Source organism: Thamnophis sirtalis, unplaced genomic scaffold (genome assembly GCF_051295495.1).
Source record: "Thamnophis sirtalis isolate CommonGarterSnake01/CBP01778 unplaced genomic scaffold, rThaSir2_p1.2 scaffold_6, whole genome shotgun sequence".
NCBI lineage: Eukaryota > Metazoa > Chordata > Lepidosauria > Squamata > Natricidae > Thamnophis > Thamnophis sirtalis.
In genome coordinates this window covers 40,945,224-40,960,729 of record NW_028261386.1, presented here as the reverse complement: position 1 = coordinate 40,960,729, position 15,506 = coordinate 40,945,224, and the positions used below count along the sequence as shown (strand labels likewise).

The 15,506-nt window shown below is 34.7% G+C and overlaps 1 protein-coding gene across 4 annotated transcripts in view; it reads left to right on the top strand.

Moving 5' to 3' along the window:
* The window catches only part of CAMKMT (calmodulin-lysine N-methyltransferase), a 341,744-nt gene that overhangs the window by 182,751 nt on the left and 143,487 nt on the right, over nucleotides 1-15,506 (top strand). For 3 of the 4 annotated variants that reach the window (XR_015696938.1, XM_014052933.2, XM_087717701.1), the window contains exons 5-7: nucleotides 1,042-1,096; nucleotides 2,187-2,250; nucleotides 10,011-10,077. Coding sequence is in view for 3 of the 4 variants with exons in the window: in XM_014052933.2 (XP_013908408.2) it covers nucleotides 1,042-1,096; nucleotides 2,187-2,250; nucleotides 10,011-10,077 (186 nt within the window). In the remaining variant the exon portion in view is untranslated. Of the gene's footprint in view, nucleotides 1-1,041; nucleotides 1,097-2,186; nucleotides 2,276-10,010; nucleotides 10,078-15,506 lie in introns of all 4 variants that reach the window. The other variant, XM_014052934.2, reaches the window with a different exon arrangement.

Sequence of the window (15,506 nt, the reverse complement as noted above, 5' to 3'; positions counted from 1 at the left end):
TAAATCCAAAGGGAAAAAATAAGATGTACAATAAAAAAAACTAGAAGGCCGTTAAAACTTGGAAAACAGAAAATCACTGTAAGAATACCCTATTTTATGATATATAATTAGCAATATGTTTAATTATCATGACTACTAGTACCAGAATGTATAGAGATTGTATTTTACCATAAACATGGATAGTAAGTTGTTTTATATTAAGAAGTTTAAAAAAAATACACACTTTCGAATCGATATTCCATGTGCACATGTTCAAGTCCATTGTGGGCAAATGACTGATATGCAGTACCATAATGTTTCAGCTGTGCAGGAGACATACTTACTTTTGAAAAATCTTACTTATGAACAACAGGAATTTTGCCAAGTGCTTTTACTGGCAATGTGGTTGATCTAACAGACTTCTTAAAACAATCTTTTATAATCTATTTCCAATTTAAAGGCATAAGCTACCTTTTCACCTGTAGGCTGTTGTTATTTTTTTAACTTAAGGTATATAGTTCATTCTAAATGTTTGTAATGTCTGCTACAATTGATAACTATTTCATTCTACAGTTTTACAGAGGAAGAGAGGGAGGGAGAGAAGGAGAGAAAGAGGGGGGAGAGAAAGAGAGAAAGAAAGAGAAATAATATTAATTCCTCCATTTACTTGTCTAACTGTTTTTGAAGGAATGAATGTGAATTAACGGTGTTATCCTTTCCTAACAATTATCTTTCGCTACTCTAGCTAGTTTAGTTCTAAAAGACAGAGCCATTGACAAGGGAGAAAAAAAGAACCTTCTCGGATTTTTTCAGCTCAGCGGTGGTAATGTTGCACTGAACACTAATGAGGGAACCCCCACTGGTTTGCCTGCTTTGTGACTTTTCTATTTCATAATTATTTTTAAAACGCAAAACGACATGAGGTAGCCCAGTCATGCCTCTGCTACTTCCTGCTACCTCGGTGTTCACTACAGATGGCAATTTGTTCTTGTAACATATATGTCTCTCTGACCATTTTCATCTAATTTGTATGGGTTCTACCATTTCCTTTCTCTCTTTCAGGGGCCTTGCTGTGTGTGAGCTGGGGGGTGGCATGACATGCTTGGCTGGGCTTATGGTAGGTCTTTTCTCAATCCCATTTCTATTCACCCGGGGGAACAAAAGGGAAAAATGTTCCAGTGCCTCCAACGACTGGGTCAGAGAACTGTCAACAGAATCAGCTGCAGTCAAGCTGCAGAATCTTCAGAGACCTTCTAGACTGACTGGCTTTCGTATTATATCGATTTTATGGTTGCCTCGCCGAGGAGAAACATTTTACCTCAGTGTAGTCAATATCTCTTGTTGTGACATTCCAGGCCACATACACTCCGTCTTTCAGAGCCATAGCTAACGTTCCCCCGTGCCCCCCCTTTCAGATTATACTTCACCATTTGCTAAGATACAGGAATAGCCTGGCGAATCACAGTTGGAGCACCATGATATAGCTGCTAATGTTTTGCCTGCATTATTACACCAACAAACATGATCCAGAGCTCTCGGTAATTAGATTCTTTTGAATTAGATTGGCCATTCAGAAGCGTCATTCACCATTCTCTAGGTTCTGAGTCATGTATTCAGGAGATATTATGTAGCAGTGCAGTGCATTAGACAAGTTTTTATGTCTCTACAAATAAAAGCATATTGTTACACTGATTGGCATTTGACAAACCTGTCGTTCTTACACAATGTGTCGAGGTTACAGCCCAATGTGCGAGCATGTCAAAGCTCACAAAAAAATTACCCTTACAAAGCCATCTGCCTGCAATGCAAAGTTATATGAAGGGCATCAGGCAGTCAGACAGAAGCAAGCTGAAAGGCAGAGTGACAGCCTCGGATGATGGCTCTACTAGATAAACAGAAGCCCGCAAATGAAAGCCTCTCAGAATACCATCATCCGCTGTCACAATGCAATTACGGAACTGAATGATAGCAAGATAGAGGCTCCCGCAAATGGAATGATAAAAGTATTGACTGATTTGATTGAATGATTAAAATAATGCAGACATAAAATGAAAAAAGATTGAAGACTGTTACAGGGAAATAGGTGAGGAAGCATGATACTGAAGGCTTGTCACTCCTGTCTTCACTTCCACACAGACAAGCATATTTGCTCATTGTTTGCTGTGCTCTTTCTCTCTCCCTCTCCCCTCCCCCTCCCCCCTTTCCAGGTTGCTATTTCTGCAGATGTCAAAGAAGTTCTGTTAACTGATGGAAATGAAAAGGCTATCCAAAGTATCCTTATTCAGTTAGAAAACTGGTGTGTTGGATTCATTCCATTTTGTTGGGTTCATGCTCAGTGTAAAAATAGAACAAGGGGTTATATAACAATATGCATTATTTATATTGTGGGTGTGCATTTGTGTGGGTGTCTGGATGTACATATAGATATAAATTCATATTAAATATAAAACACCCACATCTTGAATAATTATTTATTTGGGCAAAAAATTGTATGTGATTTTTTGAGAAGTGGAGAAGTTAACTATATAATTATATAGTGTTTCTAAACATATATTCACTTATTTCCTTTTATTTTTATTATTAAGATCAATATTTGTCCGTTTTTAGTGATTTCATTCCAACAACATTGAAATTAATTACATTAATTACAGCTGTTGTTGCAAGTTTTTAAAATTCAACATAAGCTGCAATAAAAATTTCTATTTCTTTTATTTGGCTATTTTACACTGAGTTTGCTTTCAGATATTATAGTATGTAAATACATCCCTTTTGCATATTTATCTTATTTTTTCAGTTGGGTTGTATTTAATCATGTATATACAGTATCACTCCTTGCAACCTGTCCCTAACTTCATGCAAGATGGATCTGCATTCAGTTAATGAACATTGTCCAATATTTCCCTTGGACCAAGATTTTCAAATATTTCTATGCATTCCATACATTTTTATTATTATCAAATTTGAATTCATTTTATATTTAATCCTATTAGTATATATGCAGGTAAACAATTTACACTTTAATGTGACTGCAAATTATTCCCCCTGAGTTAACTAAGTGTCTACAATAGCACAAGAGCTGAATCCCATAGTGAATATTAATGGCTGTCAGAAATTGAGAAGGAGCTGCAGAAGGTATCTGTTTGCTTTGCTTCTTGATGATAATGACATTTGCATGTTAAGGGCCTTCCTTTGGCAGGTGATATTCTAATGTCAAAGTTACAGAGAAATCTTTGTTAGTGCCATCAAATGATCTTCTTTCTCAAGTCTATTTAAGCTTTAGAGGGACATTTTTAAGAAGGGAAAAAATGTGGTTACAATGCATGTTTAATTCTAATATAGGATATTGTCTCGCAAACTTAAAGAACACATTTATTCTTTTTGTGGACTCTCAAGGTAGCTATAACTGTTTCAGTTAGTTGGAGAATTCAGAGATAAAAGCAGACCTAACTAGAAACACAACCTTCTTTAAAAAAAATGATGTACAAGAGCGTAAAATAAAGGGAACAGAGTCTTGTAATATTTATCCAGGAAAATAGGACTCCTCCTACTTCAGAAAATAAGATCTAATTATATGTAATATAAGTACAAGATCTAATTATATGTAATATAAGTACAATGGTCAAGTATCACACTTTGCTTTACATTATATCTGTATGCGCGTGCATGCACGCACACACACACACGGTAAATATCTTTATAAATGAATAAATGTGAGACAATGTAGCAAAAGTAACTTCTTTCATATCCCAGTACTCAACTTCTGTGTGACCATGTACAGCCTGGTGTGTTGGATATTAAATATTGCATCCTCTTTTAGATGCCTATACATTTATCCATCAAAATCGGCTGTAAAATTTTACTGGCTGGATCCATAATAATAAATAAATGTTTTACCAAATTAATTTAGCACTAAGAGGCTTAGTTTTTACTTTCAGTTTTATTGGGTTATACTTTGGTGTGATCTGATGCGTGTACGTGGTACTAAGATTCACTCTTAAATAATTTTATGTAATTTTACTTAAGTAATGTAAGACAGATTTCCTATCTGAGCTTTTTAAAAAGACAACAAATGTAACAGTGTAACACCAAATAGAATACATGTGGTGGTGAAGCATTATTTGCTTAAAATGAAAAATCATGTAGATACATTTCCAGTAAAATAGTTTTGTAAATATATCCTATTCATCCTTTCAATACTATTTCCGTGATATGTGACAAATTAATTGTCTATAACCTCCCCAAATAAATACCCTGCATCTTTTAATTCTAAATTGTTTAAATTTATACCCTATTAAAAAGCAATTAAATTAAAATGCTGTTCTTGTTTAACAATAAAGTTTACTTTTGCTCTTTAAACTTTTTAATAACTCCAAATTATATGCCAGTCTCCCTTTTTATAACTCTGTAATCCCTGACACCATCATATCAAAAAAATACCTTTCGAAAAGTTAAAATGGTGTCAATCCGGGAAGAGGGGGAATTGCAGTAAGAAGCCAGGAAATCACTGAGCAAGCCTGTTAATTATTCTTAATAGGCAAGATGAACACATTCAGCAACCAACGACTGCATCAGAGAAATGTCATTGAAAATTGACTTGGAATAGTGCTTTGGGTTTGAGCATCCATTTTTATATTATTGTCATTATCCTACTTATTATTTTTGCTCTTATTAGTGTTATTCACGGGGGATATCAAAGGGTTCTTATTTTTGTGAAATTTTACATTTGAGAGAAGTCACATATTCACATCCCATCAGTCATTGACGGTTTTACTGTCAGTTCATTTGTGTGAGTAGTAATTTCATTTGCTATTGGGTTGTCAAACCATGTGCTCTCTAAATGCAAAATCAATATCGATCGATATATGGAACAAAAAAACCCCTCTCTATTTGTATTAACTATTTCAGGTTTTAAGCCATTTTGGTTCATGTCATTTTAATGCTAATATTCCTGAGCAATGCTATCTGACATACTGCAAATGTATTTCACTTATTCTACATAGATAGTACCTAGGTCATCCAAATCTTTTAAACTACAATACAAACAAATGAAACTGCACTTCAGAAAAACATTATTTGTAATCTTTAATAAGAGAAATAAGGAGTCTGTATGGGTATATTTTGAAGAGTTTTATTGTTTGAGATAAAATATGCCGAGAGAAAGGAACGATGCCAAAATGAAATTTAGTAATCAATCTGAACATAAGATTTATATCTTTTAAATGAGAATAAATGTTGATCTGATTGTGAAGGTTCTATGCTACTCAGTGTGTTTAAGAAAATAAAAGTTGGGTGAACTTTCATTGAAAGTTTCACATTCATAGAACATATGAATATTTTAAAAATATTTAACACATCCCTTAAGGTCATCTGCTGTCTATGTTATTTACTCTCCTGTATTTATATACATTTTTTCACATGAAATTGTGGGGAAAAAAGGGATACATTTTGGGTGCAATTAAATCATTCCATAATATAAATGTAGCTATTAAATATAGCTATGGAATTTTGACTAATCTAAAAAAAAATCTAGGTTAAAGCTGTGTGTGTTGAGAATATGGATTTTTGTAGTAATGCAAGTCACTTATAGTTCAGTAACAGTTAGGTTTGTGTTCAGTAACAGTGGGATGTTTGTATGTGTGTAACCTGGTACAGGGCTAAATTCCTAAGGCAACTTATACCTAAATCAACATTATTGAAATTGAAATTATTGAAAGGTGTTACAAGAATTAAATTTGAGAGCTTCATAGGCCTGTATTCAATTTACAGGTACGTATGTGTTCAGTTACAATATTTAAGTCTCCCTCCCTCCCATGATTTAGATAATGTTATTTTACAGAATTCCATGAAATATTTTCAAAGACAAATCTAAGCTACAGGGCGAAGTAAACATTAATACTGTCATCTTCATCTTCATCATTGTTGTCTTATAAATCATTATTGATGAATATGTGTGAACAAAGAAACAAAATGCAAGCATTTTTCTAATAGTATTCTAATCAACATAAACTGCTAATGTTTATGGTCATTCATGCCTACTGAATATTTAACAGTAGTCAATAAGTATGGATTTGTTTCTTTGGACTTGCACAAAATATTGTTGCTACTTTAGAAATAGTTGGTGTATCTGCAAAGTTTGTTAGATTTAGATAGCTACTTCTTTGTCAGATAATTCTGGACTAATTCAGCTCAAATTATTCAGGTTTGAAAATCACATTTATTGCCAGATCATGTAATTTTAAATTCAAATGCCTAGAAATATTGAGAAAAAAATAAGCTTCATTTCTATGTAAACATATTAAAGATTGAAATTTATATCTATGTTCCATCTGGGTGACTTTTGGTCATCTCAGCTTAGACAATAATGATGCTTTAAAGATTTATATATATGTACATGCGTACATCCGTACGTACACTACATACAAACATACATACATACATACATACATACATACATACATACATACATACATACGAACGACAGGGTTCTTATTTTCTTTTGACCCCTGAAATATGGCCTTATTTTTGGGGAGGTCTTACTATTTGTGAGGTGCAGGAGGAGGCGAATGTGGTCACTTCATGGCTGCTGCTATGTTGCAATATTTTCAGGGAGGGCTTATTTTCAGAAAAACAAGGTACATACATACATACTATCAAGGCAAAGACAGAGAACTGAGTGCTGGTCTTATGTTTAGGGCTACAGCAGTCATAATCTCTCACCAGGGAGCACCTGGGAACAGTAATCCAAATATCTGAGGGCACCAGGTTAGCCACTGTCATGCTAGATGTTGGAGTTTTGGCAGTGTGACTATTATTATGAGATAAACCCAGGAGCAAAACACAGCACACAGAGCCTTTATACAATTAATAGTGGTTTATATATACATATATACAGACATGGTAGATAAATCTCTTACCACTCAGCTATGGACACAAGGAGAGAAATGAGATACATGACGAGAGAGAGAAATGCTTTCTAATGGCCATCTATATATAGTTACGTCTTAAAAAGAGCCGAGATGGCGCAGTGGTTAAATGCAGCACTGCAGGCTACTTCAGCTGATTGCAGTTCTGCAGTTCGGCTGTTCAAATCTCACCGGCTCAAGGTTGACTCAGCCTGCCATCCTTCCGAGGTGGGTAAAATGAGGACCCGGATTGTTGGGGGCAATATGCTGACTCTGTAAACCGCTTAGAGAGGGCTGAAAGCCCTATGAAGTGGCATATAAATCTAACTGCTATTAAAAGGGTAAATGACTTGTGTGGTCCCTATCAGAATCTTGAATAGGAGATACATGTATTGCTGAATCATCCTCATTGCATCAGCTTACAGTTTACAGCTTACAACCATACATCAAGAAAGATTTTTATGTATATTTATTTAGAATAGGAATGGTGCAGCATATTTAAACTTCATTAAAACCTGTTGTTACACAATAATCCTAATTCTTATGTCCGATTCTAGCTTTTTAATTTTTGTTAAGGTAATTATATTGGTGACAGGATAAATAAGCTTTTGAGCAACCTACACAAAAGGAAGATGATTAAGGCATTTCTGAATGGCACCCATTCAGAATAGTCTATCAGTGCCTTCAGTGGAATGCATATTCTGCTACATTTATTTAATTAATTTTAAATTTATATAGCCATCATCTTACTAATGTGACTCTGGGCACATTGTTTTATAAACAAAAATAAACTCAAGGTTGAGTCAGCCTTCCATCCCAGTATAGCACAATTTAAAATCTGGTTTCCATTATTTTTTTCTATTTTCTATATTTTTCTAGTTTATGTATTCATTAAATTGAGAAATAAGACCAATTGCAAACAATTCTTCTCACTATATCAGATCTCTTTAATGTAGCCTATTTGAAATCAGAAATTAATTTACAAGTATTTTTCCCACTGAAATAAAAACTGAAGCACACATCATTTTACAAAAATGGAAATGATGTCTCAAAAGTATTTTTTCAAAAAGGCAACTGGAGGATGAGTGTTTTTTTCTTTTCCCTTGAGGAAGAAGAAGTCATTTCACTTCTCATCCAAGAAGCTTCATCAGTTCTGGCTGGCTGCGGGAGGATGAGTGGAATGGAGGCAGTGGCGGGTTCCTACAGTTTCGGACCGGTTCAGCCAAACTGGTAGTGGTTTGGCAGCCTGGGTCATTAGAACCAGCAGCGAGCCAAGTCTGCCATGCCCCCGAACCAGTTCTCCGGACAGCACCATAGGCGCTGCCATCTTGTTTTTTGCTTTGCGCATAACAATTTTTATTGCAATGTGCATGCACGCGCAGTGCATCAAGTATGCACGCATGGCACGCCCATGAGCGAGTGCACCCCCGGGTGGATGGAAGGATGAGTTCTGACTATGTAAAGGATACATCAACTTAAAGGAAACATTTCTTCCTCCTTAAGTGAAAAATGAGATAAAATCTAAGACAATGCTTTCTAGCAAAACTCATATCTAAATGATTATGATTAGTTGCAGTCAGCCAGATATTTAGACTGGATTTGATATTTTAAACTATCTATGGAATCCTTTCCAAGAACCTTGGATACTGAGATGTTATTAAAGATTTCATCACAGGACGTGATCAATTCCAAGGAAAGCTGCCTTTTGCAATTGACCTATAGTGGTTTTGTCAATGCCAGTAGTCTTCACATGGTGCTCCAGATCTTATGGAATTGCATCCAAAGCACCTATCACTATGGTACTATCTTTGCTTTCTTTTGCTTTCTTCTATTGGCAAGTATTTATATATTGCGATTTTCTCCAGTTCTTTCCCCCCCCCCCCCCCCTATTCTGCTGTCTACAGGTACTGCCATGTCTACGATCCAGACTGTTTTGTCTTTCTTATTAACAATTGCTAAGTTTGGGGTATTACGTGGCAGATGCTTGTGTGAATGCCAATAAAATTTGTTAGGCAAATGATATTTATTGCAAATCTTCCAGTGCACCATTGTTGCTATTTTGTCATGTGATTGTTTGTAGTCAGTTTGTGACAGCTAAGTAGGTGGTCCACTGTTTCTTCAGCTTTTTTTTTCTTTTTTGCAAAAGTGGCAATTGCTGTTTTCTCAATTCTGGCTTCCTATGTTGGTGTCATATTTCTTATTACTATTACATTTGAATAAATAATTCTATCCTGCTTTTATTTCATCTAGGAACTACACATATCCCTACTTAATTTCAACAAAGTTGCTGGGTTTTGTTTCTTTGGTCTACCACTTACAGTACCTTTGGGAAATTGGAATGCATGCATACACTGTACAGAACGCAGCCGCGCGAGTGATCGCGGGTGCACCCCGATTCACCCGCATTACACCTATCCTCCGCGAGCTGCGCTGGCTACCTGTCGATCTCCGGATGCGCTTCAAGGTGCTATTGACCACCCATAAAGCCCTACATGGCAGTGGATCTGGATACTTGAGAGACCGCCTTCTGCCAATTACCTCCCTACGGCCTATAAGATCTCATAGGTTGGGCCTCCTCCGCATCCCATCGGCCAGCCAATGTCGGCTGGCAACCACAAGGAGGAGGGCCTTCTCAGTAGCGGCCCCGACCCTTTGGAACGAACTCCCCGTAGAGATCCGTACCCTCACCACCGTCCAGGCCTTCCGCACAGCCTTGAAGAACTGGCTCGCCCGTCAGGCCTGGGGATAAGGACCATTACCCCGCCCGAATGTTGTATGCATGTTGCGTATTATTTTATTATGTGTTGTCGTCTTAGTACTGTATTGTATTGTATTCCCCTCTCCCTGGTTTCTGTGAGCCGCCCTGAGTCCCCTCAGGGAAAAGGGCGGCCTACAAATAAAATCAATTCCAATCAATTCCAATTCCAATTCCAATCAGTAAATAAATGAAGTAAAGTTCAACAAGATTTCCTTAAGATTTTTCTATGTATATATGTACATGAGTGAAGGGTGACACAGTAGACATGTACATATACATATCATTAATTACAATTTTCAAGAGTCCTTTCATGTTGAAAAGGCTTACTTGATCAGAACATATTTACAGATAATTCTTAACTTACGTTATAGATGTATGTGATATCATCACAAGAAATAAAAAAGCTGGAGTGTTCAGAGCTAAAGCCATCTCAAGCAGGTAAGATGTTTCATATTCTTCACAACCATTATTTTATATTACTACTCTTAAAATGAAATCAAATGCTAGCTTGCTTGAAAACCTGCTTGATCCCCATTCAAAATCAGATTTATCAAGCAAAAATTATAAATTAATAGTGTAATATATATTGACTATGCATATCTGGGTGCATCTATATGATTTTTTAAAAGTTCTGAAAAGTGAACTTATAAAAACATTTGCTTTACTTTGTGTATGTTTTGCAAGGTGTGAATTATGTCAGCTACATAAAACATTTGTATACATATAAGGAACTATTATTGTTAAGGAACAATTATGAACTTTGTTTATATATTAATATTTTACGTATCTATCCAGTAACTGAATACAAATTATGTTTGAACTTTGGAAAGAATATGTCTCTGTTTAACTGTACCCCATGCAGAAACAAGCATACCTCAGGGATTGCTTAATCCATGCATTGCATCCCAAAGTCAATCCCAAACCTTTCAAGATAAATCTGAAAAAGAAATTATCCATAATCTAGAAAACTGCTGCCAATTCCTGTAGACATTATTTTTTAGTTAAATCAATGATATAAAGCAGTTTCCTTGGTTTTTATTTTCCTACCTCTAAATGATTCCACAAGGATATTGGCTAATGTGATCCTGGCCTCTAGGCCATTATTCTGATCCAGATGTCCCTATGTTCTTAATGCTATTTATTAGGTATGCCTTGATGAAATTAAACAATGAATAATCGCTTCCTAAACTAACCCCGTGTAGTTATCAAGAAACAATAGCCCAGTTCATTTCAGATTAATTTGTATCTGTTTCTAGATAAAGTTGAGCAAAGGACTAGCATCATTGGAAAGAGGTTAAGAAGCAAACAGTTTTCTGATAATGATTGACCACATACTCCATATCTGTAGTATTACTTCATGTTCTCATTTCTCAAAGTTCTCTTGTTGGTCTGTTTTTCTCCCCGCATGCAATTTTTTCCAATACAATTACTTGGTAATAAGGATATTGCACTCAAAGCTTCTAAGATTATTTTTGAATAGACATATGTGTGCTTGTGTTGAACATGGAATAATCAAAAGATGATGGATTGCCCCAAGATTAATTCATAGTTATGAATGACTAAAAAGAATAGGATTTAAGTTAGTGGATTTCAATAATTCTAAATTTGATAATCCACTGCAGTTGAATCCTTTTTTATAGAGATCTGCCTAATATTTCACTTTCAAACCAGAGGCTGTAAATGTTGAAGAAAAATGGGGAAAAATAGATTTGCATTCACATTGCAGTAATCATTGCTACCTGCAATCAATATTTATTAAAATTTTGTTGCTAAGTCAATAATTTTATATTTTGAGATTTGTATGGTCATTTATTTATTAATTTATTCTTGCCATTATTGCCAAATATAAAATATGTATATGTTTGTGTGCTTAGAATATACAGTGTGGGATTATATATACTTTAAAACACACATGCACAAACACACAAACATATATTCAAAATTTCATTTCCAAGAAGATCTCAGGTTTCAGTTTATTGTGAATAAGCCTCTTTTTAAATTGCTATGCACCCATATATTCTGTAGGTTTCAAATTGCCATGCAGTATATGTAGGTCCATCTCTTGTCAAGATTTCCAACCTGGTCTTTTAGATATCAATCAAAACACATTTTCAACAATGTCCTCATTTACATTTATCTAATGTTTAAGGTCATTTGTGATCATTTGAGTGTATTTCAGCATATAGAATCAGTGAATAATAGATTTCAACTCCATGCTGTGAAGAAAGATTGTGTTTTTACAAGGCATAATGTTGTTTACTGGGTGTTAATAATCACTAATTAATAAACATATCTAGATTTCTGAAATGTTGCATTTTCTGCTTTGGAAAATGTCAAGTGTTTAACACAGAGTACAATAGCATTTTCTGCTTTTATGCATGAAATAATTTCATTACAGAAAAATACATGATGTTGCATTTCAATATAGGTCATACTAGTTATTTTTATGAACCGTACATTCACATTTAAAACTTTTAATATAAATAGGATTTTTGTAACCTACTGTATTCTTTAACATTTCCTGGTGTTCCTTGTTTCTTTTCTACTGATATCTATAGGTTGTTGTGAATTTTGCTAAAATTAATAGAATTCATCTGCAACCATAAGAATTTAAATATGATTTTTGGAGCACTGAATAATCCTTGTCTGCAAATTCCTTAATCAAAGTTATATAATTTGATAAATATTTCTAGTAAGACCTAGGCTTTAGTTATATTTTGAATTATTGCTATACACAATAGTATATCAAAGAGACATGTTACACCTCTGTTCAAGAGGCATGAATGGAGTTTTGTTTGGGGAATAGGTTGTTATGTTTACCTTCTGAAGTAGAAGCTCTGGCAGGTTTTCAGTAAATTACTGGTTACCATTATTTCCCCTTCCTGAGGAACAGAGAGTATCAGATGTGTAAGGCCAGTCTGATTGATTTTGAATGTGGAGCAAATTAGACAGATTGACTACCATTTTTTCATATAATTAAAAACACTATAAATTGGAATATGATGAGAAAAACAGCAGAAGAAAAAGAGAAGATACCACAAACTGCCACAAGTTCCATATCTGTAGGAAGACATGGTTAATGGTGCTGATGAAAGTCTTTTGTCAATAGTTTGATACTTACTGAATTTTATCTGTTGAGTTTTATTTCAGTTTTCTTGAAATTTCAGCTCTTCTTTCTAATTTCATGTCATCAATTTACACCCTTTCTTCAATTACAGTTTTCCTAAGTCTCAACCAGGATATTACATTAACATAGGTAGTAGCAAGTAATTACTTTTCTAAAAATCTACAAAAATTAAAAATATTCATTAAATTTCTATGCTAATTATAGGAATTCTATTATGTAAATTTTGATTATAGCAATAGCAATATCACTTAGACTTACATACCGTTTCAGAGTGCTTTATAGCTGTATCTTACAGAGTCAGCATATTGCCCCCAACAATCTGGATCCTTGTTTTACCGACCTTGGAAGGATGGAAGGCTGAGTCAACCTTGAGCCTGATGAGAATCGAACTGGCAGTCAGCAAAATTAGCCTGCAATACTACATTCTAACCACTGCGCCACTAGGGCTCCTATTATGGCTCTCTTATTTATTTAGAAATAAATAATTTCCTAGTTTAAATCTAAAACAAATAAATAAATCTGTAAGGGTTTTATTCCTTATTGGCCATACATTGGTCTTCACTGATGAAAATATGGAGGGTATGTTTATAGTTTCTTAGCTAGTCTTGTGTCAGTTTTACCCAAAACATTTACTGTAAATTTTCAAGGAATGAGCTAAGTTTCACAACTAAATTAGAAATTTATCATCCATGTGGGATTTCCAGCACTTAAAGATGATCCATGATGCCTAACGTATCATTTCTGGGAACAGTCAACAAAAGCACAATAATCTAAGTATCTGAAGATTTTTCCACTACCCTTGGCCATGAGACAGGTGTTAATAACAGTGCCAGAAGAAACAGTAAGCTATCTTTATAAACTAAGCTACATATGATAATTGTACAGCACAACTATTTATTTGGGGTGGGGGGAACCTTTTAGTTTTACTAATGAAATATTTACAATCTCTTGATGATGCTAACATCAAGATTTTCAATAATAATGTCTCTAATTTCTAAACAATTTTGGAAAAACAAGCAATATTTTCATGACAAATAAGATTCAATTTTCTGTCCTTAATTGTATCAAAATTAAAAATAAGGGAAGGTTCTTAACAGCAGATACAAGCTTTGTCTGCAAAAGATCTGAGGATCAATTCTTATAATCCTTTTGCCTAGAACTGGGCAAATCTGTTATCTAAAATACTGATAAATCCCAATTGGACAGTGGGCAGAGTTAATTCCAAAGACAAACATCTGGTCTTTGTGCTTAGGTTTGTTCTCAAGATTCTCAAAGATGAGAATCTTTATCTGAGCATTGTATCCACCCCCAAAAAATATTGTTTTGACAGGCATTAGTTTGATAATATTGATCATTTATTTATCTCTAACAATATATGAATTATTTATAATTCATATATTGCTTTGCTTAAGCAAAGTGGTAGTGTATGATATTAATATATGCACAAGTGAGAGAATACAACTATAATTTTAATAAATACAATTGTTCAAGGATTGAATTAAGTTGAATTAAATTACTCTGATTCCATTTGATTTTATTAAATTATAACAAACAACTACAGTGATAAAATATCTCATTTTTTCCTGATCTTTCCTTGTTAATTGCCAAGCTAAATATCTGAATTTTCTAACTTTTAGCAGAGCTAAAAATGAGAAATAGAATGATTTGGGCAAGGAAAAGGGTACTAATAGAGTGTTATAAACATTTGATCTTAGTGATAGAAGGGACTGACAACAGATGTAGCAACTTTTTCCTGTGTACTTGATTCTCGATTTAGCTGCCCATTCAACTGCACAGGAAAAAAAGCTCTATTTAGAGACTGCCAACTGATAATTCTCTCTCCTCCTTTTCCCGCCTCCCCCAATCCCTGGATTAACAGTACATGATAGTCTGTGGGGGAATGGCAGCTACTTGTTCTCTGAAATTCATTGGAAAGCTACGTCCTACGCTGGGAGGAGAAAAAATGAGTATTCATTATAGGGTAGCCGGTAAGAGAATTGCATACAGTATAACTGCTGTTAAGTTTGATCACAGATTTAAATGTAATTTTCTCTCCAAAGCATAACATTGCTTTTCATTATCTTTATCTGAAACAATAGAAAGATGGGCATCTGCTTTGACCATTTACCACATCTTCACAGATTACCTGAGTACCATAATTATTGGGAAGGCACTTCTCAGTTGTAGAACCTAGTCTTTCTAGATTCCTGAATGAGCCTTCTATGGTACCATTCACTCACTCACTCATTCGAACAGGAATGTTAATGAATAATACTGGTATTTTAAAAAATATCTCTATGCATAAATATATTTTGTAGTGTAATAAACATTAATTAAACTGTAGTGATAGCAACAGCAAGAGCATTTAGACATATATACCGCTTCATAGTGCTTTACAGCCCTCTCTAAGCAGTTTACAGAGTCAGCATATTGCCCCCAACAATCTGGATCCTCATTTTACCCACCTCAGAAAGGTGAAAGGCTGAGTCAATCCTGAACGGGTCAGGATTGAACGTCTGGAGTGAACAGTGAGTTAGACTGCAGTATTGCATTCTAACCGCTGCGCCACCATGTAATATTTATCTGTTTGCATTTTTATTTTTTTAAGTGATTGAAAAGACTACCAACTCTTTTGTGTCCTTGTAAACAGATATTGCAAAAAATGTTCAAGATTGAAATAATTTATTTCACTCTTGCCTTGCACCTGCAACAAACAGTACCTGAGATTAGATTCTCATTG